The sequence below is a fragment of the Schistocerca cancellata genome, chromosome 1 (assembly GCF_023864275.1).
Source record: "Schistocerca cancellata isolate TAMUIC-IGC-003103 chromosome 1, iqSchCanc2.1, whole genome shotgun sequence".
NCBI classification, from domain to species: domain Eukaryota; kingdom Metazoa; phylum Arthropoda; class Insecta; order Orthoptera; family Acrididae; genus Schistocerca; species Schistocerca cancellata.
The window spans coordinates 1,176,336,879-1,176,364,397 of record NC_064626.1 but is presented as its reverse complement, the minus strand read 5'-3'; the positions used below and the strand labels follow the sequence as shown (position 1 = coordinate 1,176,364,397).

The 27,519-nt window shown below is 42.9% G+C and overlaps 1 protein-coding gene across 1 annotated transcript in view; it reads left to right on the top strand.

The window, feature by feature from the left end:
- Positions 1–27,519, top strand: part of LOC126094195 (RNA-binding protein Musashi homolog Rbp6) — a 1,305,639-nt gene that overhangs the window by 1,243,545 nt on the left and 34,575 nt on the right. Inside the window, exon 10 of the mRNA XM_049908777.1 lies at positions 2,680–2,745. Within this exon, the coding sequence (XP_049764734.1) occupies positions 2,680–2,745 (66 nt within the window). The remainder of the gene's footprint in view (positions 1–2,679; positions 2,746–27,519) is intronic.

Sequence of the window (27,519 nt, the reverse complement as noted above, 5' to 3'; positions counted from 1 at the left end):
GTGCACAAACGGAAAATAATACTCGTAAATATAAATAACGATCATAAATGTAACTACATGCAATACACATCGTCAGAATGAAAAGAATTTCCGTTTAAACAGTTAAATACAGCATAAGTACAGTTCTACATGAATTAAATATGGCATCGTGAATTTGGTAAATCAGCCGATAAATTAGTACGATGTCGTATGAGAAATTCACGTTCCGTTAAGTAAACAAAACTGCACGTCAACATAATTAAATTATACATTGCGTGCAAACTTCGCGTTAGTGGAATAAATCGCACACATATGAAGCCGGCTCATGTATCTTACGATGCAAAGGCTTATTGCATTTTATTGTATTTTCAATTACATTCGCGTGGCCAGTGCTGCAGTAAGTATTTTTTTCATTTATGCCAAGTTGCCTGTTCAACAAAATATAGAGAGTATTTTGCACTGCAGATGGCAAAGAAACACGAGGTCCTTCACATCTAGCAAGTTATAGCATATATCGACACCGATGAGTTCCAGGTAAATGCGTTGAACATCTAGTGACCAAGATAAAACTGGACCTGATAGTGCGCACCAAATACCGGTCCTAACTTAACGCCACGGCTGTTCAAGGTACTCATAGGGCTTTCCTGTTACGTGTTCTTCAGGTTCATATAACAATATGTTTTGTATGTTCATATATCAGATGAACTAGGCCTTATCTGAAGAAATGTAAAACTGAAGATGCAACTACCGCGGTACGACTGCGTTCGAAAAGCATCGACAGAACGGAACATGTTGAGGTTGGTTTCGAAGCTTTAACAGATCCAAACAGAAAATTTGGATGAACAAGCGATTACTTTTCTGACATGACGATCATTTTAATTTCCATTCTCACAGTTAAGTGGCATTGCGATTTTTTCGAACTTTTCTGCAGGCTATCTTTCAACTGACTATTTATTTAATGATCTCTTCACTGCGTAAATTTCTTTATCGCGAAATGCCGAAAACACTTTTCGGGCCAGTTTCATTTTGGCCTTCAATTTCTTAAAACACAGCGTCTCCCAGAAATGTTGCGACAATCTTCGAGGGGCTGTAGAGGTTTGTCTCGAGGAACAAATGGATGACAAGAACCCTGTCTGGAAACGTGGATCCAGCAACGCTATAGAGCGACGAGTTATAGCCGTCGGCGCCTGCTATTAGGCTACCCGTTCGGTAGCAAATGTGACTTGTACACTCACGGGCCGTTGGCCGAAAGTCTCGCAGTGTTCTTTATTATTCAGTGATCGCCAGTGGAGAATAAGATTCTGCGTAGAAAGGCCTTGTCCCCTTTCGAATGCAACGCCCTGGTGCCCTGGTGGATTGACGGTTTCGGACACGGGTCTCCATCTGTAGTTTGTTTTTCTCCTGGAGCTCTCTAACTTCCAGTGTTTTTCGGTGTGCAGGAGAAAAATAAACCGCAAACAGAAACCTGTATCCGAAAGCCTGATCTACCAAGCCAACAGAGGGTCGATTTCATAGGGGAGGAGGCCTGTCTATGCAGCAGATAGATCCATCTTCTCCATTGGCAATCGTGGCAATCAGTCACTGAATAACTGACAACATTTCGAGTCTTTCTGCATGAGGCCCTTCAGCGTACAGTCACGTTAGCTGCCTACTGAAAGGCGCCGGCACCCGTTACTTGGACGCTCTGTCGCGTCGTTGGAGGACGTTTTCGGACACGGGTTCCTATGCTCGATTTGTCCCTCAAGACACGCTGTACTGTCCCTCGAAGTTTGTCGCAACATTTCCCGGGCACTCTATATTTCAGTTCACAAATGTATATTCCGTCAAACAAAACTGTGATGTAGTTAACTTATGTTCTGTTTTCATCCGAACAACGTACAAACCGTGGACACTCTCCATTGCAGTGTATCATTCCATGCAGCAGCCTGTAAATTATTGCATACAAAAATTCGTGTGGCAGTATTTCTCAACACAAACAAAACACACACACACACACACACACACACAACGCGCGTAAAAAGTACCATGTATAGTCGGCAATTTTAGCTAATGATTTTTATGCATTATGCGGAACATTCTTCTTTTAGAGAAATTAGTCACAGCCCGCTGCGAATGAAGTTTTTTTTAAAATTTAATTTAAACCTTTTTGAGGTTCTCCAAGCCTTCGTGGCAGGATCGGGTATAGTCGACTGACGTTTTAGATGCGATAGCAAGAAGGGTTAGATTTAACGTCACCTATCGAATTGTGCAGCAGACATTAGGTTTGTACAGGGAACAAGGAATAATCAGATTTACGTTTTCATAGAGATCTCCAGGTGGACACTGGCATGGTGTTTCGAACACGGTCATAGGTGTTCGCTTCCCCGTACTTGTCCAGCGGCTCAGCTCAGTTGGACAAGGATGGAAGAAGTTTTCAGACTTGGACCTGTTCAAGCAAACGCCCCAGAATTCGCCACAAGTGTTCAGTGGAAGCCCGGAGGGGACTAGAATGCTTCTCCACGGAAATAAATGGGTGGGGGGACGGACTGGACTCGAATGCTGAGGAGTAGGGGTTCGGTTCCGCTTTCCGGCGCACCACCGAGCCGCAGTAGAAGTGTGTTGTGCTGCCCCGAGCGACTGTGAGAGTGGCGTGCGTGGCGAGTGTGTGAGCGAGCGAGCGCGCTGGCGCCAGCTTCACCGAGCGTTGTCGTCTGTGTGCAGCAGGCCTGGCCGTGTTCGGCGTATCGCGCGCCCGAGCGCCCACGCCGGCCCGATGCCTGCCCGCCGGTAAGCTCTCGTCTGCCTGCAAGTGCCTTGCCTGCTCTGTCTGTCCGTCCGTATCTCTCTCTCTCTCTCTCTCTCTCTCTCTCTCTCTGCCTGGACCCGTAGACGCTCAGCAGCCTCGCCGTGTCCCATAACGGCCTAGCCCCCTCTCCTGCGAGCAGCTCGTGCCCCAGCGTCAACCCGCTGCTAGGCTACCGCTGTCTGATGAGATGGGCCAGCAGGCATCCGTGTCCTGCAGGGTATACTACACAGCTGTGGTCTACCAGGTCGTCCACTCTATAACGTGGCCTTAATTTCCTAAACATTCAAGAACAGAGACGCCTGCCTCGAGGTGACGAATGCTACACAAATACGTGAATGTATGGTTTCAAGGCGGCAGGAATGAGTTATGTCTTCTCGGGATCATAAGCACGTTAGGTGATTAAGTTTTCCTGTGCTGTCGACCCAGTATTCCTCCACCACTAATAATAATGCCGTGAGACTAGGGCCTCCCGTCGGGTAGACTTTTCGCCGGGTGCAAGTCTTTCGACTTGACGCCACTTCGGCGACTTGCGCGTCGATGAAATGATGATGATTAGCACTACACAACACCCAGTCCTTAAGCGGAGAAAATCTCCGACCCAGCCGGGAATCGAACCCGGGCCCTTAGGATTGACATTCTGTCGCGCTGACCACTCAGCTACCGGGGGCGGACTCTCCACCATTGTCTAGTGTTAACGGTCTTCAATATTGTTGGTGACTTTGCCCCTACATAACAGCACTGCCGTCTGTGACGACATCGACTCTCATTTCATGGTCAAATATTTACGTACTGTAACCTCACGATGTCCAAAGATGTATCGGAAGCCGCCGTCTTCATCGGCGTACCCCGAGCTTTTAATTTCAAACTCTTGTAGTTGTCCGGTATCCTAGAAACTGTTCATCAGTCGATTGACAGAGTTGTCGGAGGCACTTCGATGTACAGTACATGTGAAGCATTCAATTACTCCAAAAAGTATTCGTCTAACACATGAGTTTATGTTTAAGGGTGTGCAGGTAGAGGAAAATTGTCAGAATGAAGTACAGCAGAGACATGGACTTGTTTATTAAAAGCAGAATACAATAAACATACGGAGATTTCTATTTACATTAACATAGTTTAACATTCAAAAGCAAAGACAGGCAATTTAGGATGCAAAATACATATTCGTCTGCAATGTCACTCTGAACATAGAGGGTTAGTGCTTTCCTCATCTCTTGCATTCTCCTGAGCATAGATTTCAAACTGCTACTTGGTCTATAATTTTACGCCATTCCTCTGGTAGAACAGTCTTCAGATAATTTTTATTGGATATCTGACGATTCATCATATTTTTGTCGAGTACCTTCCACAAATTCTCTGTTGGTTTAATATCTGGGAACTGAATTGGTATCGACAGGAAGCGGGGAGTTTTATTGAACAGTCATAGACTTGCATCTAGAGCTGTATGTTTTGGATCATTGCCCTATGTGAAAATATATTCCCCAGAAAGACACACACTATTCACACTTCTGGATATAAGGGTTTTTAGGATGTTTATTTAAATAATTCCACCAATAAAATAGAAATCCCCGCCACTATTTGGACTCATGCAGTCTCATTTAAATGATTCCATCAATGAAATAGAAATTCCCGCCACTATTCGGACTCATGCAGTCCCAGACAAATACTGAACCTCCTCCATGTTTAACTGAAACTTATATTTCTCTCATCAAGTTTGGGATTATTTTTCCTCCACACTGTTACTCAGCTACCTGACATTAGCAGCTCAAATCGACTCTCGCCAGCAAATACGAACTTCTACCAGAAATCAAGCCCATCTGATTTATATTCTCTTGGAAATCATTTCGCTTCCTTCTATTGGTTTTACTGATTTGAGGTTTTCCTACCGGCTGTTCTGCCTCCACACCTTGCTTCATAAAGCACATTTGTTACAGTCTGTGCCGAAACAGACTTTCCTACACGTATTTGAACTGCAGCAGGAAGTTTTCGAGCGCTTAGTTTTGGATTTTTCTTGACTTCTCTAGGTAGCTGTTGGTTTTCTATCTCGGATGGAACTGCAGGACACCGTCGTCGTGATTCGTTTTCGTATGTTTTGTTCTGATTAAGCCTGTATATAACAGCCTTCAGTGGTAGGTCTGCCAACGGTTTAACCGATTTCTTGAACAGATTTTTCTTTTCGAAACAACCTGATCCAGATTTCCCTCTATTTCTTTCTACTTTCGCAATGTTTTCGACCAATATAAATCAAAATAACTCAACTGCTTTGAAAACAGAGAGATAACTTATTACTGCCGTGGCTGAAAACTACGTGTGCCAGTGCGGCAGCATACCTGAGATCTTATTTACTAGACGAATACTTGTTTGACATCAACTTGAGCGTGATTTTAAATAACGTGAATATGTTTGCAAATTAAGCAGCATAGGAACACAAATAGCATTTTATTTCTAAGTGCAGATATTAATCGGTGTAAGGAAATAGTTAATTGTTCGCTTCTTAGCTGTATTTTTGTGCTTGTGTTTGTTATATTCATGCGATATGGTCGGACGGATACTTCTTGGAGCCTCTGTATTCTGCCACAACTTACTCTTCGGGATACGACACGTGTAAACACGTTTCGTGTTCAATCCGACGACCTTGTCCGAGGTAATAGTGGCCTCATTCACAGACCAAGAAGTTTGCGTCTTTTTAAATTTTGTTAACACAAGGCACCGTGAAGGTTAGATGATTCCTGATGAGAGACAACACTAAATCAGTCCTCAGCTCCTCAGTAAAAATATGGGCTGAACTGTAAAAGAAGGACGGTTGGAACATGGGAGATGAGACAGCAGTCGTGGCAGAACACGTTTTTCTTTTTCTAAAGAAAGACACAGAATTATATTCGGTGACACCTTTGTCGTTACACTGATGAACGATTTCTGGGACAGCGTTATGAATAAAGTGACAGATATTAAAAATTTGAAGGACACCCTCGATAAAGACGCGACTTGTAGCTCAATACAGCGAAGGAACCGCCCGGCACTTAGCTGAAGCTGGCGAAGCGTAAGCGAGAAGCAGATATACTCTAAATTGTCGATTGACTGAGCACCAATGACGTCACAGTATGCAGTACTGTCATGTAAGGACACGACGGTCACCACTGCACAACGCGACGCATCATAGATGCAATGCACATGTCGAATCAGTCACCAACTTTACTTTGTATAAGCACAAACAAATAGAATTTCACGCACACTAGGGTTTGATATTTTTGCCTCGGACATATCGTCCAAAACTGAGTAAACGATAGTTCTCTTCACCCTGTTCTGATCAATTATTTTTGGGAAGTTTCCCGTCGTTTTAAAGCAAATACCAGAACAGGTGATCCCCTCCCATTTATTACCAATTTGGAGACCTTGACATTACCTTGGGCCATTATTGGAACAGCCCTGACGAAGTAAAAGTAATTAAAAAAAAATAGCGGTTGACGTTAGCCGAGGAGTTCTGTGTCGAATGCGCATGAGAAATAATTCACATGACACGGCTGGAATCCCGAGAAGATGTTATTAATAAATGTGCTGTGTCTCCACGAGTATTTTTATAAAATAGTTTCCGCTAGGGTATATTCAACTTTTGTTCTGTGTTTCGCAGAATGATTATCGGCGGCGCTCGTCTTTCAACATGCTTCGTCAATGTTACGTTGGTGGTCGGTATGAATACCTTTATTAGCTTACGTAACTGAGAATGGTTCCAAGCTCATTTCTCTCCGTTGTGCCCAACAGCTGGCGGTGACTTCCTCCTTGACGTCACGGTCATTCCTTAAGTAAAGAGACAAATGGTTCAGTTTTAATATATTTTTAAACGTGTATTTCATGCCTTGTCTGTTTTTCTACCTAATGCAGCGACAGGTATGTTCGCTTGTACTAATTCTCAACCAAATCTTTTATACCGGTGAGCAAAAATTTTCCATTTTTGAATCACTAGCTACGTTTCCACTTCTTGTTCGATTTTTCTTTGTTCTAAATATTGTCTTGTCGCTATGACTTCTTCAGTAGACCAATGTAAGATAAATTCGTGTGACCTCAAGGTGACAGGAAGGAAATTATAGACTATCTTCCAGTACTTTCAAGCGTTGTTTACACTGTGTGCAAGCGGGCATCACCCTCATTTAGAGCTATTGTAAGGGAATTTTGAGGGGATACTATGCAACGTTTGGAGGATCCTAAATTTCGTATTGTTTTCAGCTGCTTTCATGTCATAATGACTGCTGATATTCTACGGTCAGTCTGTTTCTAGTGGACAATTAAGCAACATCTGTATTTTATATTCAGTGGAGAAGCTATATTATTACATCTCATGTGTTGCCCCTCGTGTTACTTTGTCCAACTCTCGTCAGATGTTCTTATTCTTTCCAGAAATCCATATTCTTCACTGAAAAGCCTCGTTCAGCTAAGGATTTCGATAGCACCTGTTTACGAAATCTGACTTCAGTTTTGTCCATGTCCAGTATGTTAAAAACGTTGAAAATGGGTATGCCGTCTTTACCGTTAGAAATTTAATTAGTTTTGTAAATTTTGTGTCATTTTTCGTCAGGAGTAAAGTCATCACTATTAGTGATAGTGATAGTGCTACTGATACTTCGATTGAACGCTCGCAACATTCCAAATCACTCTCCATTCGTCCATATGTAAAAGTTGATATCAATGATGCTGTTTCTCCATTAGTTCATTAGTAGTCGGTAATAGAGACGAACAGTATATACGACTTTCTCTACTTCCACGAACTTCCGTGTTAATTCTTAAGGATTCAGCAGTAATTTTAAGGTACTTTCCACGTCACAAGAAATGGAAATCGTTTGATTAATTTTAGGGGCAATTCACGATCTTTGAATGGATGATAGTGCTTATCTCAATTGAAAATCATTCAAGGTTTAAGTGGTGAGATAAATTCCAAATTACGGTCTGTAAGTTACATTTTTTCTCTAAAGATGTTGTTCCCTGCAGACTCCATTGTCTCTTTACTTAAAGAAAAATCATTTTGGTTATAGGGTAATTACACAGGTTGTATCAGAAATACTTCTACGTGTTTCGGTATGGACTCCTTGCACTAGAACAAGAAAAAAGTCGATATACGAACATTTTTCGGAAAATACGAAGTTCCCAAGTTAGAAGCTTACATATACGTTCAGAATGATCTCCTCTTGCTTTAGCAAACGCAAATCGTCGAATCATAGCCTGTCGCATTCTTTCAAATAGCTATGCGGACGATGTGAGATAGTTTCGCAGACTTCTCTAAAACACTGACGAAGCCTCTCTGCATTGGTAACGTCTGAATAATACAAAAAGATTGAGGTCAGGAAGTATCCAGGCTGTTGGAATGATCCTCTATTATACACCCATCTGATACGGCAGATATAATCTAGTACCTGTGAAGCAATGGGGCTGAATTTGCTATCATTGATCGACGATGTATTTCCCCTTATTTGCAGGGCACATCCACCATCAAGTCCTAGAAGAGTATTCAGAATAAAGTCATTGTACACAGCAACTGTAAAACATGCTGGAAGAATACACGGACGTATCAGAGAGTCACCTACAGTTTCACTCCTTACAGTAATTTAAAACTGATGCTGGTGTGTAGCCTGAGCTGCATTATTGCCTTGCATCGACGATATTACTTGTCTAGCTATCAAAATTAATTTTAATTATTGGCTACAAATTTCAGTTATTTTAACTGTACGATAAAATGCATTGAACGGGGCACCCAAAGTCGTAAAATAATTTCTGATGCATCCTGTGTATATGGAGGTAGTAAGAGACGAAGGCTCCGTGAGTACTTTCCTGCCATACTCTTCTCTGGTACTCTTATGTGTTTCAGCGAGACACTGCAGTTCTGTCACCGTGAGCAATTCTGGAATTAGAGATATTACTTCAAATTGTCGAAGGTTTAGTTTCTATGGTGAAGTACAACTTCCTTAGCTCAGCCTTTCGACAAGTTGGCGGCATTAAAATTGTCACGCAGTCAAGAGAGATACGCTAGAGGCTAAAAATTGTTAAAATACCCCTCAGTGCTCTTGCATGACTGAATATAGTGTGTGATGCACCTTCAAAAACTGTGACTGTGTCATCCTAGTCAATCGTGAGCTGCCCTAAGCCTTGCTCACCATTTCATCATCGACATTCGTTTATTTAATTCCTTATTTGAGGGAGTTATATACTGTTACTTCTGCCGCAGCCTAGTTTCGTGCGCAGAGATTCTGTAAACTCTAATTACATAATTTTGCTACGACGGAAACAACATCGCTAAAGTATTTCGTGTATGTGGCTTCTTAACGACAAAGACATTGCTCTAATGTCAGCGTTTTGTGCAAAACCTACAGGCCCTCTGCAGATGGAACGTTATGGGACACGCGCCGAGAGCATATGTAGAATGTGTGCTGTCCTACGAAGCAACGTAATTTCACTCAGAATGCTGATGTTTTAATTCGTTATTCATTTAATACTTCTAAGATGTAAATAATGGCGTAACAATATCAGATGTAAATTTTCTCAGACAGTTTTGCCTACAGGACTGTATGAATTTAGCCTACCAAAAGTGAATGCTGTTCCCAGTATTTCAGTTTGAGATATAATAATTAAAGGCAACATTGCAGTTAACGACTCATCGGTTAGATATTTCTTATAGATTATAGAACGACATTCACGCTTAAATTTGACAACAGTATTGTCATTTAGACCTTCCATCAAATCAAGGCCTTACGTCGACGCTGTTTCCACTAACAACGGGATGATCGGGCCTGGCAGACAATGCAAGTTTCTGGATTAGCACACACTTTACATATGTGAGCTGCATAAACCTGTTTCCTCCAGTGGCTAAATGAGTGAATGTTTCCTTAACATAGTTAATGTTAAGTACTTACCCACTGTAACTTTAGTCTTAGCATCCGTATCATAGTGTACTCTCTTGTCCAACCGCAGTCGTCTTAACGAGTAGTCTTTTCTGGTTACATCAATAGTGCCTGGACATTTTTTGGTAATGTAGCTTTGAGATTATGACGACCTAAGTAGAACGATTAATCGTAGCTGAGATTAGTATTATAATCTGGATGGGTCAGACATCTGAGGAGATAGAAGGCCATAGCGTATCTATTCTGTCATTCATTCTTGGTGCTGTCGCATATTCTCGTTTCCGAACTGTAGTTGCATACTGTTTGCAGAAACATTGGAAATGTTTCTGAGTGTAAATAGTAGCTTTATCCTTGTAAATAATGAATGCATAAACAATAGTTTCATAAGTATACTTTTTAGTGGAGCGTAAAACACTTGCAGCCCTTCTTCCTTGTAATCAACAGTTGGAAATACCTGTATACACGTACCAAGCACATAACAACAATACTGTACATAGCATACATTCTTGGTCAGATAGGTGTCTAAAACTGGAGATTGCTTACTATTTAGCGTAACAATATCCTCTAAACGTAGATAGGAACCTTACAGACATGCATATTCACACACATGAAGTAATGGCTTATCAAGGACACCCTTATGTAAGACGATGTAAAAATACAGATACTTGTGCTTCCGCGACACTGATTCAAAAATGGAAATACGTAAATTAAAGACATGTAAAAACTATGGGAATATAGTGGTACGACATTCTGAAAGTAACACCTGAAGTTGTGCATGTACATTGGAAGCACCTACACAGTACCAAAGATTGCAACCAAAAACAAAACTTGACACGCGGCAGCCAAAACACATAAGTATAGCGACAATATTGAAATTATTCGGCACAAAGTAGCTCAGATCGCACCGCATGCGAAAACACAGACACACACACACGCACCAAACTCACACATACACACACAAACACACACAAGAAGGCAAAAAGAAGCAGTTGAGGCAACCCTATCCTAAGGATAGGACAACAGCTTTAGAGACAGGAGGAAGTAGAGATATCTGACTACACGAGTCCCAGAGTGTCCACCATGTCAGGATAGGACTGTGAGAGCGGTAAGAAGCTAATATTAGGAGAAGAAGAGCGTGCCCTGCGTTGTGGTTCCGACTCCACAGCGACGGACCAGAAGACGGGCGCCGACTCTGCTGCGAGGGGCGAGTAGACCAAACAAAGTTAGAACACATTCTTCATAAAATATTCTTTACTTAGTCATTTTTGTGGAGATTCATAGCATATTTCTATCTGCAGACTTTTTATGTTCCATAGTATAAACAGTACCAGTAGAGTTTAGTCTTGTAAAAGCACTAGTTAGAACAGACATATTTTTGTACTCAATAATATTTGTTACTTAGGAGTTATACTCGTACATAATCGCTCGAAGTGTGGTAACTTAAAACTGCAGTAGCTGGTCAGTCGCCTATTTAGACAAATTCTTAACAGATTAATTGTTAATGTAGGTAGGCTACTAACATTTGTGTCTTCCCTTAATAGTTTGGGAGAGAATCAGACAGTAACTTCTCGCCTATTTGGTGGCTCCTCATTCGAGATTCTATTAGTGTCTTAAAGAGAAGTTGTTGTTAGAATAGTACTACTAACAGTTTCCAGCTGATGAGATCTTAGTCGTAGTGATAGCGTAGTGGAATGTGTGTGTTGAGTGAGTGAGGGGTAATCCAGTCGCTACATTTAACACGTAGGTGACACTAAATGTACGAGAGGGTTCATTCACACGTGTCGTGCAATAAGATATGTTTCACTCCAAATCGTTCTGCTGTCTTGTCTGTTGAGGTCAGTTTTGTTCCACAATTCGCTTAGCAGCCTACAGTTACCAACATTCACTGTGTTAATGTTTTCTCGTTGACCATTCTTTGAAAGCAAATGATTCTGCAAGCAAATAGCACATTGCTTCTCAGTACAAGTAAGTTGTGATATTTTAATTTATGTCTTAGTTCTGCTATATATCTGACTTTACTCCTGTACTTATCATACATATATAAATTATAGATAGGTAAAAATATGTGAATTACTCCCTCTCGTACAATAGTACTGTGTTATAGATAACAGCTATATATGTTCGATAGTTTATAAAAGTGATTTCTAGATAGTCATGTATCATTAGGATTTTAGTGCATTTAGTGCTGAGAGTAACACTAATTCTAGTACTGCCTTAAATGTGTTTGAGTTTGAGTAACTTTTCAATAATAAATGTTTAATAATTAATGTCTGTTTATAACAAGCTTCAGTTTGCTCCAGTTATTGATTGCAACCAGTTGTGTCGCTCTAAAATTGATTTCTCTTCCATAATATTTGTAATTCTTATTAAAAAAAATAACAATCAGTTGTCGCCAAGCTCGAACAAGCAACTGACAGCCAGAGCTTGACGGCTTTTGTTGGACATGTATAACTGTGTTTTGAGCGAAGTGTGCCACTGTGCTGTGCTGTGCTGTGGAGCGGTGGGCGGGTGCGGGGAATTCCCCAGCCCAGCGCGGGGATCCCCTCCCCTCCCCGGCGCAGGCGGGGAATCCCCAGGCCAGCCCGGAGCAGGGGAGCCCCCAAGTCTCCCCCCGCTGCCCGCCGCCCGCAAGCGTCCCTGTCCCACCACCCCCGCTGCTCGCGCCCGCGTGTGTGTGAGTGTCTGATTGGGCGGCGCCAGCTCCACGTAAGTACCGTGTCTTTTGCCTAGTAGTGTGTGCATGCCTGCCACGTGGCCCGCACGAGCATCACTCTTTGTTCCCTGCACTCCCTGCGTTCCAGACCATCCTACCGACCGTACCCGTAGTTCGTGGGTAGCACGGAATATCCAGGGCAGTGCGACTGGTACCGAAAATCAGAAACGAACGAAGCGGGGTTCATCACTGCTTAGAAACACTTTGACATTATAATTTCGGTACGGACACAAAATTTGAACTCCAGATCCATTGCCATTTACAACGTTTCTCTGTTAGGGTACAGATAAAAGAGGTAAACAGTACTGAACTGAGGACTACCGATATTGAATCTCCAACGTACAGTGCAAAACGTGAAGAGAAACTAGTCGAGCTCAGATTATTACTCCGCATCCTTCTCGCTCCTTAGTTAAGAACACTTGAAGGATTGTAAATCCAAGTATTTGCCATTTTTCGACTCAATGTAGACAAAAATAGTACATTTTCACCTGTTGTTATTTAGTTTCTCATGGTAGATAGAGGTAAGGTGTATTAGATTAATTAGTGTCTGAGATCCTTACGCAGCAGTAGGTAGAACGACGTATTTCGTGTCTACTTTAGCCGAAAAATGGAAAATACGTAAATATATTCGTGAAGCATTAATAACATATAGCGCATTTGAAGTGAAATATGTATGAAACGGAGACACTTCATTTTACGTCGTTCCCTAGTCACATCATCGAAGAAAACTGTTTCGGTTAACTTAGGTTGAATAGGTTTTCGAATGATTGTGAAGTCTAACGTGTATTGACTCTGGACTACACATAGAGGTTCACCTGGCATGAAGTTAACTTTAATCCACATTTGAAACGATTTGGGTTTGATAAATTATGCAGGTGACCGCAACTGGTATTGAAAATATTTTCACGTAGAGACCATCGATTCTACTAATATGGTTACATTACATTTATTTAGTCTTCAAAAGAAGATAGTATTAGAGGGTAATATTTTGCACCGTGTACAAACAGTAAGGATTGATCTATAGGATACGGAACAAAAAGGGTCTAATGAACTTATGTCCGGAAATGCATGGCTTCCACGCTAGCGACCATTTATTCGAATTTACACTGTAGCAGAGACTGTGGTCTAAGACGCGCTGTACCATGCAGTCACATTTACAATATGTGTTGAAAATGGTTTCCATTTGTCTCAACGCATGCGTGTACGCGTCGTAGCATGTTCTGTCTCACACGTTCACAAAGGCCAGGCTGCACTCGAACAGTGTCAAAGGCAGCATGAATACGCTGCTTCATTGTCTCCACACTTGGAATGGGCTCAGCTTACACGATACTTTTCAGATGGCCCCTTAACCGGAAATTGCACCGATTGAGATCCGGTGAACGAGCAGGCCACGCAGCTAGACACCCTCCTCCGATCCATCGACCAGCGGAGACACGGCTGAGATGCGTTCGGACGTTAATGGCGGAGTGGGCTGGAGCACCATCATGTAGCAGCCACAGACCCCTTCGAATCATCAGTGGCACTTCTTCCAGCAGGGGAGGCAAAGTCTCCCGCAAGAAACGCCCTAGTTTCGGCCTGGTAGGCGACGTGGAAGGAAGATTGGTCACAAAATACGGTCGCCAATTATCACGGCCCACGCATTCCGGCTGCGCCGATGCTGATGATTCGCTGTCACCAATTGTGGGGGTTCTGCATACTATCCCACAGATGACTTCTATGAGAGCTGAAGATACCACTCCGCGTGGCCTCATCGGTTGAATAGGATGGATGACACATATCCGGAAATCGTGTTGGCCTGATGAAGAAACGAGTGTCAAAACTGCTCCCGATGTGGAAAGTCTGTCGTTCGTAAGCGCTGCACATGGTGTAAGTGATAAGGGAGGTAACAACTGTCATGGAGAATGCACCACACGATCGTCTGTCTTACCCAGTAATGGCGGGCCAACTGCCTGGTACTGATAGGGCGGTCGCTTTCCACAGCGGTAATCCTATTTTCCTCCAAGTCTGGCGTCCGAACATTTCGGGTACGCTCTTCATGAGTTCCTGCTTCCTGAAACGACCCTGTCTCAGACAAATGGCGAAAACTGTTGCAAACATTGAATGCTGTGGTTGTTGTCGGCGGGGATAGGTCTCTTGACACAACCTTGCTGTCCACTGCCTGTTGCCATTTGCCGTTCCGTATGTGAACACCATGTCGGAAGCTCTCGATTCGAATACGGAACCATTGTTTACAACGCTGTATCACATCCACTGTAAAGTGAGTCAGCAAGAGAGGTGAATCGGACACATTACCAATGACTATGGCAGAAAAGGGCGTTAGGGCATGACGTATGAGGAAACCAAGCCTACTGTAAATGTGGCTGCATGGAAGAGCGCGTAATAGACCGCAGTCTCTGTAACAAAGTATGACTGAATAAAGGGTCTCTAGCATGAATCCATGTACTTTCGGACATACGTGCATTAGACCTTTTTTTTCAGTATCCTCTCATCGATAAATCCCTAGAGTTTATACACGGTGGGAAAAAATAACCCTGTACGTTGAAATTGTCGGTAATATATGTAAAGAGAACTGCACTGACTAATGACTACGAAATATATATCAGTTCCAACAAGGCTGTTCTTTTACATTTGGGGCGCTTTAATCAAACGCTTAACGAAACTGTAAGGAGTTTAGGTGAAAAGCAGCTTCATTCACCATTTGCAGTTCTAAATTGATAGAAATGAATAAATTACAGCTGTAGAGTACTCGATTGCTGTCAGTACTGCACTCGAACTGAAAACGAGATACTGCTTCCGCTTAGCGTGTTATGATGACTATTAATTGTGATCTGTGATCTTTGTATCAAACTAAAGCACCAGGGGTTAAATTTGTGCCCCCTGGAATTACACTTGAAATTAGTTATAGGAAGGCCGAATGGAAGTCTTATGTTTGCTGAGAGAAACCTGGTAAGCGAAGGAGATCGCATCTCAAGAATCTCACACGATGTTGTGGATACTGCCCCTTTGTTTACAGGAATCTTATTTAGTAAGTCAGTCCGCAAAAAAGATCGAATGAATTCATAGACGTGGCGCTTTGCGTGTAATCCGACGATATTACCGATACGCAGGGATCTGAAATGCATTAAAAGAAAGTCGTTCATTTCGTCATGAACAGTTGGAAAAAAATTGTATTACTGTGTCATAAGTAGAAACGTGTACTGCCTCTATCATGTACACATACGGACCGTTAGTTCAAGGTTGGATAGATTAAATCTAGTATGGAGGCTTAAAGCAGTCCGTACACAAATCGAACAGGAACGGTGACGGTCCGTAGGTGGATCGAAATGAATTAACAATTTGGTCTTTGATTTCATTTTTCACATTTTCAGTCTATTAAAGTATTCGACGAAACATAAATATTTGCTTATGATATAGTTTGGCACATATTCCGCTGACAGAAATGTATTTATACCCATCAGGAGAAACACAATTTTGTTCGCGTTGCTCAAAATACCGGTCAGTGCTGCCCGCTGAGCATGAATAAGATTTCGAAAATCCGCTTAGAACTGCAGACGCTTGATTCCAACGCAAAAGGCACGGTTCTTGCGGGACGTCCAATGACGATAATGATTTGAGTGAATACGCTGATGGCAGAATCAGCTACAGTCGTCGTACTATTAAGTAGTCAACTTGTAGGCTTGGGTAAATCCAGAGCTGCTGCTTAACTATCTTTGGAGAGTCCGTATGGGGAGGTGTTTTCCGAGAATGTTCCACTATGGCGTTTGCTTTTTCTTCACGGCTAGTTTCTGTGCACCATAAAAGTGTCATTTTCTCTTTTGCCGTTCTGTTTCACAGCATGTTCTCTATACAGAACCTGCCCAATGAAAGCAACGTTCTTCTATAACGGTGAGTGCTTTTAGTTGGAATGATAAATTTTTCTGTCGTTTTTAAATACATTACTATCCTAATCTTCACTGACAATTCGCCTGCAACCTTTACTTTCCTTCTTCTACTTTTTTACATCTATTTTTTCGTAATAGTAGTATCTTTTCTTCTTACTTTTTCTGTAAGTCTTTTCTTCGCCAGAATTCTACGAACCGGACGGATCCGATTTTATTGCTATTTCTGTGTGTTACCAGGAGGAATTTTGAAAGCTAAGGAAGTTGTGTTGCACCATAGGGAAATAATGTAACACGTGGAAGAATAAAATCCAACACTGCTTTTATCTTGTGCAGGTTATGGTGTCTCTAGAACTATCATTCTAGGATTTTATTACAATCTGATGGACATGGATCGTTTCGCGTATCTTGAGTCCCTTGTTTGAAACTTGTTATGCAGAAATAAACATATTTCTATAGATTCATCCCGCTGTTTATTGTTTGCTCTTTCCATACTTTTTACTTTGGGAAGATGGATTATTAACATCCAATTACTGCCACACTTAAAGCACTGTCGGGAGACTGCGTTGGTACAGCAACTTAAATTTTCAAACGAACGCCTCTTCTAATATCGTTTCCATGGTACTCATCTGCTGATTTGTGAGCCTCCATCATTGTTGTTCCGCCATTATTACCTTGACAGAAATACAGACATACCCAGACATGTCGTACTGATCATCCGCATGCTGTTGTTTTTCAGTTTCGTCTCCTGAAACGATAGCACGAAATTTTTCGTTTGCCTGCTAATATTTTAATCCCAAATAATTCTTTTGTTATTGTCTTCTTTTCGTATTTTTGTGAGTGATGGTACAGTAACGTTTTCAAACTGGTTTACACCGATGTGAGAATCTGATCTCAACAGAAATATTTCCCGTCGGTTCCGTTTTAAAAATTTGGTTTACTGCCTGTTCTATAATAAATAGGAGGAACAGTTTAAGATACAGAATTAAAGGACAAGTAACTGTGTCTTCCAATTCCTCCTGAAGTTATGTCTTATGTCTTCTTTATTAATTTTGTATCAAAGCTGGGAAACATTATTCGAGTAGGGTTCTCCCGCCGGGCTCGAAACTATGAATAATTTGTGTCCGTCGGACACACTGGGTTGTCTGAGTCCGTTTCATGGGCAAGTCGGAGCTTCGTTCTACCAGTGTCTCCCTCAATTTACTCCACCAAGAGGCTGATATTCTGGTCTGGTGGAAAAATACGGTGGTGATTAAAAAACGTCAACCAATAAATTCTCTCGGGAACAAACGTCATTTCGCAAGCAGCTAAACTGATATTGTATGGTACAGCACGGCTACTGACCACATTTCAAAATAATCACCGTGCTTTTATTACACACAACTTACTCAGCCTCCAACTGATGATACGTTGAATAATTGCATGTGAATTGTTGCGGGATTCCTGGTGGAAGGTACTGGATTGTCCTCCATAAAGCCCCTGTTCGGGACCCAGTGATTCCCATCTCTTCCTACCATTCGAGAGACATTTGTGTGGGAAGTGATTGAGGACTGTTAAGAGTCGATTGATACACCACACTGATATGAATGCAGCTTTTTGTAACGGCATCTTGCTTAGTATGCTGATGGGGTGTATGGATGAACATGGTGATAATGAAACGCCTTGACGACGAAAAATATCTGTCGGACCAGGTCTATCACCTACACGCTGCTCAACGGCAAACGTCTTGACCAAGTGAGTTAGAGTGGTGTGGCTCAAAGTCCACTGCCTCATTCCCACTTTCCCAACTTCATAGAGGCTCCTCATTCGAAATTAAGGTGGAGTAGTGCTGTAATACAGGTTGATCGACTAAGCTGTTAACCTCAACTATTTCGACCACCGTTAAAGTCACAGAAACAAGGTTTTCGGCCTTTAATTATATGCAGAAGGCCTATTTTTCCATATGGTCAATACTGATAACGTTTTCTTATGCCAAGAGAGCGAAACAATTACGTTTCTGTTTAAACTGAAGTGTACAGTTGCTTTGGTGGCACTTGTGAACCCTTGTAAATAAAACAAAAATGACAGGACACTTGTAAATTATTGTGACGAAACTGTTTTGCTGCAAGAGTGGTAAGGGGGCAGCAGGGCCATAAATATCAAGAACAACGCTGCTAGCACACATAGATTTCACTGGCGCTGGCGTGTAAACATCTAGCGATGGAGCACAAGTTACTGTCAGTCCTGGCCTCCATATTTAACATATCACACGCCTGTTATTGGAAAAAAATGGTTGATAACAATCGCAAGTGTGGCAGCAGAACACTACAGGTTTTAAGTACACTTAAGTGGTATTAAGGACAGTGTTTAGTTCCATCAGAACATGTTGATTAAGCCTATCAGTAGATCAATAATTTATGAGGATAGACAATGCAGAGACATTTATCGAGGGACAGTCCCTGTGCTATTGTGGCTATCATAACTGACCAATTTAATTCCTGATGTCCATCCTAAGTTTTCTTGCAGAGGGTAAAATTCTGATTATAAGGTTCACTAACAAGGGAACTTCCCCATCGCATCCCCCTCAGATTTAGTTATAAGTTGGCACAGTGGATAGGCCTTGAAAAACTGAACACAGATCACTCGAGAAAACAGGAAGAAGTTGTGTGGAACTATGAAAAAAATAAGCAAAATTACAAACTAAGTAGTCCATGCGCAACATAGGCAACATCAAGGAGAACCTTAGCTGAGGAGCGCCGTCGTCCCGTGGTTAGCGTGAGCAGCTTCGGAACAGAGGTCCTTGGTTCAAGTTTTCCCTCAAGTGATATGTTTAATTTTTTATTTTCAGACAATTATTTTGCGAAGCTGCACAGGTACACAGAGCAGTATTGTTTACGTGATCGTGTGTCAATTATCAAAGTTCAGGCACTCAAACGTAATCAACTTCGCTCTCCAAAATCCCAGGACATGTTCAGAGTTGCTTGGACATATGCAGGATTTGATGGTCTACACACGGAAAAATTTGAAAACGTTAAGAACATATGTTTTGACAGAGCACAGGGAAAACTGTGCGACTGTGAAACTGTTGCATTCATATGTTTCAGTTTATGTCACAAACTCTTATGTTTTCATCACTTCTTTGGGAGTGATTATCACATTCACAAGAAAACCTAAATCGGGCAAGGTAGAAGAATCTTTTTACCCATTCGCCAAGTGTGCAAGTTAGGTGGGTCGACAGCATATTCCTGTCATGTGACGCACATGCCGTCACCACTCTCGTATATATCAGACGTGTTTTCCTGTGGAGGGTTGGTTGGTTGGTTTGGGGGAAGAGACCAAACAGCGAGGTCATCGGTCTCATCGGATTAGGGAAGGACGGAGAAGGAAGTCGGCCGTGCCCTTTCAAAGGAACCATCCCGGCATTTGCCTGGAGTGATTTAGGGAAATCACGGAAAACCTAAATCAGGATGGCCGGACGCGGGATTGAACCGTCGTCCTCCCGAATGCGAGTCCAGTGTGCTAGCCACTGCGCCACCTCGCTCGGTCCTGTGGAGGAATCGGTTGACCTATGGCCTTGCGATAAAGTGTTTTCGGTTCCCATTGGAGAGGCACGTCCTTTCGTCTACTAATCGCACGGTTTTGCGGTGCGGTCGCAAAATAGAGACACTAAACTTATTACAGTGAACAGAGACGTCAATGAACGAACGGACAGATCATAAGTTTGCGAAAATAAAGAAAGTGAACTTTTTACGCGAGGGAAGACTGGAACCAAGGACCTCTCGTTCCGCAGCTGCTCACGCCAACCACGGGACCACGGCGCTCCTGAGCACATACTGTCCTTGATGTTGCCTGTCTTGCACATGGACTACCCAGTTTGTATATTTTGCTTATTTTTTTCATAGTTCCACACAACTTTTTCCTGTTTTCTCGATTGATCTGTGTTTAGTTTTTCTAGGCCTATCCACTGTGCCAACTTATAAATAAATCTGAGGTGGGTGCGATGGGGAGGTACCCTTGTAAGCATTGTGCAGCAAAGGAGACAGTGCTAGAATTAATAGACAGCAATAACGGCTCTCGAGCGCCTAAAGTAGCATCAAATCAAAAGGCATGCAACAGATTTAGAACCAACAAAATTTGTTTATTTCATACTCGAAAATCTCTTTTGTACTTCCGGTAGTTCTAAAATTTGTGGATACTGACAGCTTTGGAGACTGAGTCAGTATAACCGTTATCAGCATAACCCCCTGTGCAATGCAGTTCTTCCACGAGAGAGCATGTTAGCTGACCTGTAGAATCATCAAAGCAGGTTCTATTCTCACAGTTCAGTAGTAGAGATGTGCGCACTCACACACCCTTCGGATGGGCTTAAGAGGTAACAAAATTTGTTTATTTACTTTTCGGAAACCTTGTGAACGCTGGTGAAATTTGTGGAGGTTAACAGCTGAGGAGACTCAGGAGGTATAATGGTGACCAGCGTAACTGCCTGTGCAATGAAGTTGCTCCACGAGAGAACGTGTTAGCCGACCCTTAGAATCACCACTGTGGCTTTGCTTCTGGCAGTCAAGTAGCCGCGTAGATAGGGGCGCGCGCACTCACACACGTGTCGGAACGGGCCCGGCGAGCACGGGGCGGTGGTGGCGGGCGACATTCCGAGCTCGCAGCCACCAACGTGTCCTGCGCTGGGTTCTAGGCTTCGCGGGCTACGGATACTTCCCTCCCCCCCAAAGCGCGGCCGCGGGCGAGCGCGCCGCCGCCCCCACCCCCGCCGCCGCCCCCGCGCAGCCCGCCGCGGCGCCGGCCTTCTACGACTACTCGGCGGCGGCGGCGGCGGCGGCCGCGGCGCAGCACCACCACCAGCAGCAGCAGCAGCAGCAGCACCACCAGCACCACCAGCAGGTGCACCACCAGGCGCAGCAGGCGCCGCACGGCCGCGAGCTGCCCGCCGGCGTGCAGCACCGCGCCGCCACACGTAAGCACAGTAGTGGGGCCCCGCCAGTCCCAGTACCAGTGCCCGCTCCCGGCCCAGACCGCCTGCGCGCGCGCTGCCTCGCAGGTACGTGGCACGCCTCCCGGTCTCTCCTCGCGCTCTCTGCGTCTGTCTTCACCACTCCGCTCTCTTCTGCCTCCGAGCCCTACTCGTGGTTGTCGCTTTGTAGTTTGTCCGTCGCCGACTCCCTTAGGATTCTCGTTGTCTCACATCCTCGCCGGGCAGGTTGCCATCGTCGGTTTCGATGACAGACCTCTGTCACTTACAGTCTGGAAACAGCGTCGCTAGATTTCTCCTTGCAGCTCAGTGCGCCAGTCTCGAAGTAAGTCTGAGTACGTCTCGCTGATATACAGGTAATATGCAACCCATACCTACAATTAACTTTTATTCTTAGCACCCTTGCAACACTTAAATCTTTGCTACTACGCTTTTCTGGTAGAATGTAGAGCCCTTTATTTACACGGCGAAGCCACGATAGCGGCTTTCTTGCCCTCCCACGTGCTTTTCGAGCGGCTCAGCTTCACTTTGCTGGCTGACCTTCCCACAGGAGAGCACTGGGTGACTGGGAATTACTAAAATGTAGACCTTCACGGCCGGAAATATCATGTCCATTATAATTATCCGGGCTGTTATGCCGTGGTCGGTTGATGAATTCCGTGTCAATTCCCAACGTTTCGTCTCCGATTGCGGGAGACATCTTCAAGGGGGTCCGTAGCTCGATGGAAGATCCAACACACCCACTGGCTCTCTACTGACAGTCAGTAGCGAGCCAGTGGCTGTATTGGATCTTCCATCGAGCTACGGACCCCCTTGAAGATGTCTCCCGCAGTCGGAGACGAAATGTTGGAAATTGACACGGAATTCATCGACCGACCACGGGATAACAAAATGGCTCTGAGCACTATGGGACTTAACTGCTACGGTCATCAGTCCCCTAGAACGTAGAACTACTTAAACCTAACTAACCTAAGGACATCACACACACCCATGCCCGAGGCAGGATTCGAACCTGCGACCGTAGCAGTCCCGCGGTTCCGGACTGCAGGCACACAACACCCAGCCATCACGAGGCAGAGAAAATCCCTGAGCCCGCCAGGAATCGAACCCGGGAACCCGGGCGTGGTGGGAAGCGAGAACGCTACCGCACGACCACGAGATGCGGGCACGGGATACAGCCCGGATAATTATAATGGACATGACTGGGAATTGACAGGCACGTGGTCCTACCACAAGTCTAAGCGGACGTAGTAGCTATCAATGTCACAAAGCACCAATGGGTGTGAGCTAGAGAAGCTTATTTTGCCTGTTTGCTCTAAAAGTTCGACATGTGCAAAAGTGGACACAGGGAAGGGAGCAGTGCATGTCAATAGGTTTCGAGTATATGTCCGAAACATTAGGCGATTTAGGACAAAGGGCAATAGCAGGGGCAGTGTGCCACATGACGATCCAAACTGTTACACAATATCTGTCCGTAGAACAAATTTAGCGTTGGTTTTCGTATGGTTTAAGTACGCTGAATATACCGGGTGATCAAAAAGTCAGTATAAATTTGAAAACTGAATAAATCACGGAATAATGTAGATAGAGAGGTACAAATTGACACACATGCTTGGAATGACATAGGGTTTTATTAGAACCAAAAAAATTCAAACGTTAAAAAAATGTCCGACAAATGGCGCTTCATCTGATCAGAATAGCAATAATTAGCATAACAAAGTAAGACAAAGCAAAGATGATGTTCCTTACTGGAAATGCTCAATATGTCCAACAATAGCTGTAGTCGAGGAATAATGTTGTGAACAACACTGTAAAGCATGTCCGGAGTTAAGGTGAGGCATTGGCGTCGGATGTTGTCTTTCAGCATCCCTAGAGATGTCGGTCGATCACGATACACTTGCGACTTCAGGTAACCCCAAAGCCAATAATCGCACGGACTGAGGTCTGTGGACCTGGGAGGCCAAACATGACGAAAGTGGCGGCTGAGCACACGATCACGACCAAACGACGCGCGCAAGAGATCTTTCACGCTTCTAGCAATATAGAGTGGAGCGCTGTCCTGCATAAACATCATACGTTCCAGCAGGTGTTTATCAGCCAGGCTGGGGATGATGCGATTCTGTAAGATATCGGCGTACCTCTCACCCGTCACGGTAGCAGTTTTGCTGTTCAGTGCCAACTGTCGGACATTTTGTGAACTTTGTTCTTTTTTGTTCTAATAAAACCCTATGTCATTCCAAGCATGTGTGTCAATTTTTACCTCTCTATCTACATTATTCCGCGGTTTAACAAGTTTTCAAATTTATACTGACTTTTTGATCACCCTGTACTTCGCTGTAGTGTTATTTGTGGGTAGCATAAATCAGCGATAGTTTTCCGGGTGTATGTTTTGTACTGGGAGGGTCAGAAACGTAAGCAGTGGCCCAGCTTGGCGCGTACCACACCATTGTCGATTATTAGGTTAGGCAGCGGCTTGGCCATGAGGCGTGGGATAAAGAGAGCATGCTTGTCATACAGCTAAGTATTCCCTGTTTCTGTCTATGCGGAATGCATTATGCAGCCGCCTTCTTATCTGCACACCACTGCAGCATTTATTGTCTTCTGCAAGCTGAGCAAAATTTATTCACCCTTCTATCATGCACCATATCTGAGTGAAGACCACACATATCGACAATCCACATGTATAATCGCAATAAGTTTTCTTTTTACGTAGAAAGACAACTTCTGAACATTTAATGAATGGTGCAGGGGACCAAATGAAGGTTTCAGGCATGTGATAACATGTTGCACTTACCCCTTACCCAAGGTCAATAACGTGCTCCTGTACAGTGGTGCTTAGCTCAGAAGTAGCCGATTCAAATCCTGGTGGTGGCAGAAATTTTTATGGATTATATTTGACTGACAAGGGAAGAAGAGGTAGTAGTGTACAGCTACTGGAGACCAGGTATTGCATCCGTGTACTGGATTAAATTCCAAAGATCTGTACAGTCTCTCATGGAGTGAGTTTATGAGCTATGGGAATGTAAGCTGGGCGGTTCCCTTATTGGTCTTCCAGAGGAGTAGATTGTGTACAAGCACCAGTTTCACCCCCCTCCCAGCCTAACAATACAAACATAATACTGCACTGTACAAGGTTACAGATCAGAATCCATTAACAGCAAGCCACTTCCACGAACCACTTTCCGGGAAAAGCAATACAGGATTACTGCATCTTACCCAAAAACCATTTTCTGAGTTTAGGACTGCCTGTGTTAATGAGTAAACTGATAATATGTAATGGGAATGTAACTACTGTATAACTGATTTGTATAGCTGAGGTTATCACCACATGGTAGGTCGACCCAGATGTAACAAGTCTGGACTGTGGTGGCCAGTAAAGGGAGGACAATTGGTTGGTTATGGATCGTTGTTACCACACTTCATGCTGACGTATTCATTTAGGTCACAAACCTATGCACGGTAGACCAGTGGGAAAGATCGTGTGACACCGTTACTGATGCCAAGTCTACTAAAAGAAAATTTTTGCCTTGGTGTTGGATCAAGTGGAGTAACGAATGCACCACAATCAGGTTTCACCCTCTCCTCTTTCGCTGTCGTGGTCGTTGACAAACTGGTTTGCATTCAGCAGAGTCAACCAGAAACACACTTTCAGGAATGGTGAATGCCAGTGTGCACTGAGTTAGGAGTCCTTCGTCATGAAGCACGTGAAGCAGTCCACTATTATCTCTCAATGTACTGTATGACGACATGCTACTTAGATAAGCTCATAACACCTATGGAAAAGTACTGTCTTCTATGATATTACAAATGAACCTTTGCTTGTTATTCACCTGTTTTCAGCTGTTGTTTCATAAGAGCTACAGTGTATTAGTAACCACTCCAATGTGCTGCTTTCATCTATATTAACTAAGACAACATTTATCCCTAATGAAGACGTATCAGCTTCGGATATGTTAGTTCTTGTGAGTCTAATGGATAGGCTGAGAGACAAAACGAACAACCACACAATCAACTAAATATGCAAAATGCATCTGCTGAGATATAATCACAAGAGATCTTTTTATCTCAATAAAGAACTGCAAATTATATCACATAACATTTGCAACTACTTTAATTAGTCCTATGATGTAAATATCTATGGAAAAAATTCATTTAAGAGTTAGGAACCTGACACAATGGTTTTTTCCTATTTGGATATTAATTTTACTCCATGTACGCGAAAATAAAAACAAGCAATTACATATGTTTCCTCTCCCATCTAAAATTGTTCTCATTTTGATATCTTGAGTTCTTTATGAAACGCTTAGGACCTATACATTTATTTGGACAATCCATAGATAAATTGACACTTTTTTGTGATGTTTTAACCTGCTCTACTTTCTAAGAATGCCTCATTCAACGTTCAACCATTCTGTTTTATTTCTAACAAATTTCAGAGCTAAATCCTCTTCCGCAGGTGACTTACAAGTTAAGCCCGTACCAGTCATACTGCACATTAGGAACACCACCATGGAAACTAATACACCATTCTTGTACCTGTTATTTGTAAATACGCAAAGCCACTCATCTAGACATAATTGTTGTACATTCACGGTATGTAAACCTGTTAGTAGTGTAAAATTCATTCTGATGTTATAAGCGTATTAACTTCAAGTAAAATCGAAACCACTGATGATGGCAGCTTGTTCTCAAAACGCATACTACGCATACTAAGGGTGTCTTTGACATAAAACCTGATGCACAGAAAAGAAATACCATTTCTTATCGAAAATTTGTGTTCAGTTAAAGATCTCAATCTTGTACTTAGTTTAAAGGGTCACTTCACGTTATCTTTCGTTTGCAAGCAGAAAAGGATATAGCCAAGAGAATTAACTAATTATTTTTAGGTTAACCGTAGTATTGGAATAAATTTGTTGGTAATATGGCAGGCAATAATTCTTCAAATGCAAGGTGAATATCCCGTCTTTCTTATTCAGGGTTTAGGAATATGCTTTGTAGGCCTTCTTTACATTCGCTGAGAAAGATGTTTATAGGATATACGTCAAACAACTCCTCGTCCCGCTCTACGAAGGACGAATACGTGGCCTTTTTTGCCGTGTCTTGAACTTTTAGGAATGTAAGTATTCGAGTGGTTAAGTAACAATGAAATGCATGCAATAATATTTTTATTCAAACCTCTCATATATACATTCCTCTAAAATGACGTCAATCTGCATTCACATATGGCCCGACTTCTTCACATAAATCTCTGCGAACTCGTCTAGGTACTTTTGGTGTAAGCCAAATTTCAGTTTTGAGTTTAATGCTTGCACAGACATTTACTTCTTCTGATAATTTTGCTACATTTCTAGTCTGTAACATTATGAGTGATTTCTTGTTTGAAAAATCTGTACTTGAATTTATAGGGGGAGAGGTGGAAGTACATGTGAATGTACCAATGAACAAATATGTGAATGCATGTGGAGCTTCATCAGCAGTGAGTAGACCTTGCACATAACTTGCGAAACTTTGATGTTTCATAAAAGCTTCAAGATGTTGAAACAAGATTTTTTCATAAAGGGCGTTACTCAGAGGGATTAAGATTCTGCTCTATAGGTTACTCCTTTTAAAATGTTTTATCTACTGATAATTTTCTAAGTACACGTGACTTAGTGTATGCTGTCCTCACGTTCAGTCAGCTGATGCACAGTCAGGCAGCGTGCGACCGTATTGTTCTGGGCGAGCAGGGGTGATCCGCACACACACAGAACACGTGTGTAGCAACTGTCTTGTAGGCTATACTACTTTTATTATGTAAACTGAAGGTGGAGGGGGAGAAAGGAATGGGAAGGTACTATTGATGTCAGCTGCATCAGAACTTTAAGCGGAATCAGTGGCGATGGGTGAAAATGTGTGGCAGCCTGGGATTTGCTACTGGGATCTCCTGCTTACTGAGCTGCGCCATCCGCACAGTGTTTCCTGCTCTCACAATCGTCGTAGCTTCCTCCAATAATTAAAAAAAAATTCTCTGCTCATGTCAAGAGTGTCATCTGCCTCAAACGTATTTTAAAAATCGTGATCCCATACCAAATATATCATTCAATAGCTATGTGGCATTTCGTAAGTCAGTAGCTCTCAATTCTCGTAGAAAGACACTTGCAATAATCAGGTTTGCAGATGTAAGAATATTTCCCATCAATTCATAAGCATTTCAGTAAGTAGCACGAAGTACGATAAATTATGTTTCCAAGTAATGAGCGTGTCGTATTTGCGATGCTTTCTACAAAGGAATGTCAATAGCGAGGATAATGGCCTCTTTTTTTATGGTATTTGCTTAT